At 50.0% G+C, this 6290-nt stretch overlaps 1 protein-coding gene across 1 annotated transcript; it reads right to left on the bottom strand.

Moving 5' to 3' along the window:
- Nucleotides 1–555: 555 nt before the first annotated feature.
- MRPL27 (mitochondrial ribosomal protein L27) lies at nt 556–6271 on the bottom strand. The gene is made up of 4 exons (XM_081109140.1): nt 6194–6271; nt 4066–4197; nt 3608–3675; nt 556–924 (listed from the first exon to the last, which is right to left on the bottom strand). The coding sequence occupies exons 1-4, from the start codon at nt 6231–6233 to the stop codon at nt 718–720; spliced, it is 447 nt and encodes a 148-aa protein (XP_080965266.1). The 5' UTR covers nt 6234–6271; the 3' UTR covers nt 556–717.
- Nucleotides 6272–6290: the final 19 nt, after the last annotated feature.

Raw genomic sequence — 6290 nt, 5'->3', positions numbered from 1 at the left:
TCAGAGCCCAGTTACCTGGGTCGGTGGGAAGTGGGGTGGGGCAAAGTCGGCTGGGAGGGAATCTGGGAATGCCAAGTGCAGAGATCTGGGCAAGTTGGAGCTCCCCTGGCTGGCTGTGAGGCTCAACAGAAACCAAACCTAAGTCCTGAGCTTCACTTTGAGTCGTCCTTCATGATCCCCAGGACGGCTCCCCTCCCTGCTTTAGCACCATGGGACGTCTCACTGAGGTCCAGGCAGTGGAAAGGTGCCAAGAGTCCTGGGACCATTTCTGGAGTGCTTCCTCTGCTGGCCCCTCCTACCTGCTCTTCCCAGGGCCCAGCCCAACTTCTGTGGGATCCAGGAGGGGAAGGAGCAGTGACACCCTCAAGCACAAGCTCTCCCCTTCCTTCCCCTCTGGGGGATGGACTAAAACAATCCTCTCCTCAAAGAAAGTCCCCTCTTGCTCAAGCTCCTCTTTCCTGCTGGAGGTTCCCCCTGGGTGTGCACTAGAGAACATGCAGAAAGACCAACAAATCAGTAAGCAGCTCCATCCAGGTTGTCCCCAAATACACAGACTCACGACTCCAACTAACTTTATTCTTGCCCCCAGGTCAGGTCTCCAAAGTCACTTCACAGACTTCTTCCTCAGGAAGCCTTGTCACCCCAACCCTTGACTCTGGTACCACCCGCTCCTGTCACCTGGGCTCCAGTCTCAGTCCAACAGCCTCGACCAGGAGCTCAAAGCATAGCGACCAGTTTGAAGGTGCCCTCAGGCTTGGCAGGAACCACGTGGACAAAAGTCTTATAGAGCACAGCGCCCTTGGGCAGCCTGGTGACCAGATCCACAGCCTCCGCGTTGTTGGGGTGGGGCACGTAGACATCCTTCGTGTAGCGGACGATCCCCTCCTCCAGGGCATACAGACACTTCCTCTTCCCCAGCCCCACCTGCAACACACAGACCTGCTCAGCTACAGGGAAAGCCAGGTAGGTGGGAAAGGGACCCTAGGAGCTACTCATGTCTGCGCAGCTGGCCAGAAGCCACACTGGCCAGATCCCAAAACCGGCCAGGAAAATTCCCCTACTCACTGCCCCTGGGAACTTGTTTCACTTAGACTTCAAAAACACTTAAACACTAGTCTGACATACATTTTCATTTATACAGTGACCTGTCGAGTGTAGGCTTTAACGAAACAACAGACCAAAGCTAGATGGACAATGTATATGCTAATAAAACATAATGATATTAGGTAATACTTAATATAGTGCTTACCAAGTATAAGCACTGTTCCAAGCCCTTTTATAATATACTAGAGGCCCGGTGCATGAATTCATGCACAGGTGGGTCCTTTGGCCTGACTGGTGATCGGGGTTGATGGTGGGGGGCTGGGGGGTCAGGGGGTGGGCGGCCAGTGGGGGGGGAGGGGGGCAGGGACCACGGGAGGTTGGCCCCAGCAGCAAGCTAACCAATGGCTGATTCCGTAAGGAATCGGGCTCCCTCCTCCCTCCTGTCTGGGTGAACCAGATTCGGGGATGTCAGGGCCCCAACAGCAAGGTCTGGGTCAGTGTGCATCATAGCTACCAGCTGGTCGTCTGGTCATTCTGGTTGTTCCAGTCATTTGGTTGTAATGGTCACTTAGGCTTTTATATAGAGAGATAATAATTAAGCCCTTTTATAGCCATCGACCCATTTAGTACTCACCTTGTTTAGTAGGTATTATTTCTGTTTTTCAGGTAAGTATGTCAAACAGTGATTAAATAAACTGTGTGTTGTACCTAGTTTTTTAACATTATATATTTTAGCTTTTTTCTTAGAACTTGAGATTGGATGTGTGACAATTTTCACCCAGGCAGTCCAGCATTACTTATTATTCTCTGCTTAAAAGAAAGGACTCTGGGGTCAGGATGCTTCATTCAGATCCCAGCACTACTACTTGTTATGTTTGATCTGGGCAAGTTACTTTACTTCAGAGTCTCATTTTTTTATCTGCAAAATTGGGCTAATATTAACTACTTTATAAGGTTACCCTGAGGATTAAATGAATTAACAATCATAAAGAGCTTAGAATACTTGGAATACCCTAGCTCAGTGGTCGGCAAACTGCGGCATGCGAGCCACATGCGGCTCTTTGGCCCCTTGAGTGTGGCTCTTCCACAAAATACTGACTTCTGCGCATGGGCCACGAAGTTTCAATCGCACTGTATGTGGGTGCCCGCACGTGGTATTTTGTGGTATTTTGTGGAAGAGCCATACTCAAGGGGCCAAAGAGCCACGTGTGGCTCGCGAGCAGCAGTTTGCCAACCACGGCCCTAGTTCAAAATATGCTGGCTCTTATTATTGTCATTATTTTAGCAAGTCCCAAGAGTTAACATAGCAACACAGTCTTAAGTTCTAAAATATAAAGCTACACAAATACAATCAATTCACATATGCATTAATATTTCTGAAATAACTATACGTTACTATCAGTCCTTCTGTTCCTACTAAAATTGCTCAAAAAGGGGTTGGGTTTGGGGGCATTGATTAACAAGGAAACTAATTTTTTTAATTGATTTGAGAGAGAGAGACATTAATGTGAGAGAGAAACATCAATCAGTTGCCTTTCACATGTGCCCTGTCCTGAGATCGAACCCACCACCTTTTGCTGTATGGGATGACACTCCAACCAACTGAGCCACACTGACCAGGGCTAAACTAGTTTTAAAATAATGTGTGTATGTGTGTGTGTGTGGGGGGGGGATAAGTAAATAAATAAACAAACAGCATAAATAGAAAAATAAAATGTGAAGAGTACAGTACAGACCTGTGTTACCCAAGAAATTTCCTACCTCAGAAAGTAATCTTAACTTGCTGAACTGAAATCCCTGCTTGATATGGACCTAATTTCTGATATACACATTCAATTCTATTGTACTAATAAATTCAAGATCTCTTTCAGCTACCTAGTAACAGTTTTATGCAAAGAAGGAATTCTTAGAAATAAAGAAAAATGAATACATTAAAATTAGTTTCCCAAGATTCAAAAATATCTTAAATCACTAGGCATCTTTTTCTCAAAGAACTGGGGTTTAGAAGGGAAACCAGTGCTATCCCTAGGCAAAACACAGCGATGTGGGAGTCAGGCAGACAAGGTTCCAATCCCAGCTCTGTCACTTGGGCCCCTCCACTCTCTAAGTCTCTGGCACCTTACCTGTAAAATGGAGATGATACCTACATACCTTATAGGGGTGGGGTAAGGAGTAAATGTAGGACCAGGAATCAGCAAAATGCTTGGCACTTGGTAAGTACCCAATAAATGCAACTGTTTTATTTTATTACTAGAGGCCTGGTGCACGAATTCGTGCATGGGTGGAGTTCCTCAGCCTGGCCGGTGATTGGGGCTGGCTGGCTGGCCAGAAGAGGAACCACGGGAGGTTGGCTGGCAGCGGGAGGTTGGCTGTGGGAGCACACTGACCACCAGGGGGAAGCTCCTGCGTTGAGCATCTGCCCCCTGGTGGTCAGTGTGCGTCACAGTGACTGGTCAACCAGTTGTAACGGTCACTTAGGCTTTTATATATATAGATTCCTGCGCTTAGGAGCATGGAGAGGTGGTCCCAGAAAAGAAATGGGGAGGGGCACAAAACAACTCACATGGGCACCTGGGTGCCAGCGAAAGTTGCGCTGAGTCCCAAGGATGTTGCCGGCATGAACATAGTGACCTAGAAGAGAAGTCCACAAGTGTGCTGACTATGGGAAGCACAGCAAACTGCCCAGAAAACATGATGGCCCACACTGTCCTGACCCCAATGCTGCACACCGGCCTCTAGTCTGGCCCTGGATAAAACCAAGTCCCAGGTGGTCCAAGGCAAGCAGCTCCGTCTCCGACCCAGCAGCCTCCTCTCCCGAGTCGCATGCCCAAGGTTAACACTACCTGCTCTTCCTCAGGCCCCCCACCCCGCCTCAGGTTTTATCTGACTCTTTAATCTGGAGCTAAATGCTCTGGTGAGCTAAGCAGAGAGCACTAGGCCAGGTTTTCCTGCTCTTCAAAGGAACGCCAGGGGCACAAGATAGGGTACAGCTGGGAAATGAAAGCCAGGGCACACCCTCACCCTCCATTTTCTTGATGCCAAAGCGTTTGCCTGGTGACTTTCCACCGAGGTTTTTGGAGCTGCCACCTGTCTTCTTGGATGCATATCTGACGGCAAGAGCTGCAGCCTGAGGGGGCCTCAGCAGGGCTGTAGCTGCAGAGGGAACAGAAATGCTGTTCAGACAGACTCTGTTTCTCGCCCCCAGTGGGCCATTTGCTAGTTTGAGGGGTGGCAGGAGGCAGCAGCAGGGGAGGTGAGGAGGTATGTGAAGCAGAAATGCCACTTGGCTGTGTTGGTTTTCAGGGAGTGTCTCAAGCCCTTGGCCTTCTCCCACGGCAGGAGACAAGTCATTCCTTGTATTGTCCAGAGTGTAAGCACGGCATGGGATGTGTGTGTGTGTGGCCAGGGGATGAGGGGTGGGGCAGTAAAATATTAATGGGGGGAGAAACCCCAAACACCATGTGCCCTGGGTCTTGACACATTCAGAAACAAACACCACAGAAATAGAAGTCGGCAAGAGGACACCACAGAGCTGCCTGTTTCAGCCTCACTCACCATCATGCCCTCAAGGCTCCTAGCACTGTGGAGGGGCCAGACCACAGAGCCCAGCAACAGGACACCCAGAGAGACACCCACCACTTCCTTCGCCAGCCACCCATCCCCTGCACACCAAATACTTGTAAAAGAGCAGCTTCCCTGAGGATGGCTCCCATGGGATCCTGGGCATTCCAGAAGGCTGGACCCTGTCTTCAGCAAGCCCACCAAGCACAGGTCCAACCAAGAAGACACACTCTGCCCTGTTCATCTGACCTCTCTATACCCATTCTAAGGTGCTCAGAGGCATTTGTTTTAAAAAGGAAAGTGAACTAAAACTCATACTAACGGAGATGTAAGCCGCTTGCTATATGACAAGCCCAGGGACGGCAGTCCTTGCATTCAGGTCTCTAGGCACAGCCATGGTTAGCCAGGGACATGCCAGGTATAAGAGATCTTGTGGGTCTCTGGAGCCTGTAAGTTCAGAGTTCCTAAAGCCTAAGTTTCTGAAGTTTTAATGAGAACTGAGACTAGCTGGGGCAAAACACCAGCGATAAGGATTTAGATACAGACACATTCAATACATGTCCAGCATCACAGTCTACCTACATTTAAATACTGCTTCATTTGTTCACTTACTCACGTATTAAGCTCAGGAACTGGGCTTTTGCTTTACCTACATTATCTCATTCACAGACCTTCGCCCTTCACTCTACTCCTCAATCTTCTTTTTCAAAGTAAGTGATGCTACCACCTATGCAGCTGCTCAGGCGGAAATCAAGGAGTCATCGCAATTCCTTCCCTTTGCTCACCTCCATCTCCAGTTCACCAGCAAGCCCAACGGGCTCTGCCTCCAAAACAGACCTCAAATCCACCCATTTGCCTCCAAGTTCACTGACAGTAACATCTCGGCTAAATCATTGCTCATCTCTCAGGAAGTCTGGTTTCCTGACTTCCACTCCTACCCTCTAGATTCACATAAGAACAAGAGTTTGCTTCTCGAAGTTTAAAGCTGAGTCAGGTCAGCTAAGCTTCCGGTCATCCTTCAGGTCTTAGCTTAGATGTTACCTCCTCGAGGGCTCCCCTGACCACTCAGCCTACACACACACACACCGGCTTCCTTTCACCGCACTTGTTACTATTTACATTTCATTTGTGCTCATTTATTGGCGTAGTCACGAGAAAGAATCGTCCCGGGGATACTATGCCTCTTTTCTGCTGAGATCCCCAGTGTTTGGCACAAAGTCCTCCACCCGTTGAGCCAACAGACTAACTTTGTGAGCTCGGGGTGCCTGTTAGTAACCCATTTATATAGATGATACAAAGTGTCCAAACAAAGCCAGAGAAGGGAGGCGGCGAGCCCGTGTCACCAATCGCTAGGGAAGCTGCAGGTATTTACACTCCAGGCACAGGAAGGACACGTGGGCCTCGAACCACCACCCACGGCTCGGCGCCCCCGCTGTCACGTGATCAGCGACAGCCGCCCTGCAAACCTCGCGGCCCCGCACCCGGGGTCCTCCGCAGGGAGCGGCCTCCACCACCGCCCCCAAGCCTCCCTGCAAGGTCTCCGCTCCACCTCCACTCCGCCCCCCGGAACGGCCACGCGTCCCTTTACCAGCGGCCCGCGTCGTCAGCGCCAGCACCGCCGACGCCATGTTTGCCGTACAGTCGCTTCCGGTCTCACAAAGGTTCTGCTTCCGCTATCGGGGGAT

The sequence above is a fragment of the Myotis nattereri genome (genome assembly GCF_964212035.1).
Source record: "Myotis nattereri genome assembly, chromosome: 16".
NCBI classification, from domain to species: domain Eukaryota; kingdom Metazoa; phylum Chordata; class Mammalia; order Chiroptera; family Vespertilionidae; genus Myotis; species Myotis nattereri.
The sequence above is the reverse complement of the archived record's forward strand: the minus strand, read 5'-3'. Positions and strand labels throughout refer to the sequence as shown.

Coding starts and splice junctions, on each gene's coding strand:
- MRPL27 (XM_081109140.1), bottom strand. CDS start 6,233: ATGGCGTCGGCGGTGCTGGCGCTGACGACGCGGGCCGCTG. Junction 3,676..4,065: donor TGGCATCAAGAAAATGGAGG/GTGAGGGTGTGC, acceptor CTTCTCTTCTAG/GTCACTATGTTCATGCCGGC. Junction 925..3,607: donor GCTGGCACCCAGGTGCCCAT/GTGAGTTGTTTT, acceptor TGTGTGTTGCAG/GTGGGGCTGGGGAAGAGGAA.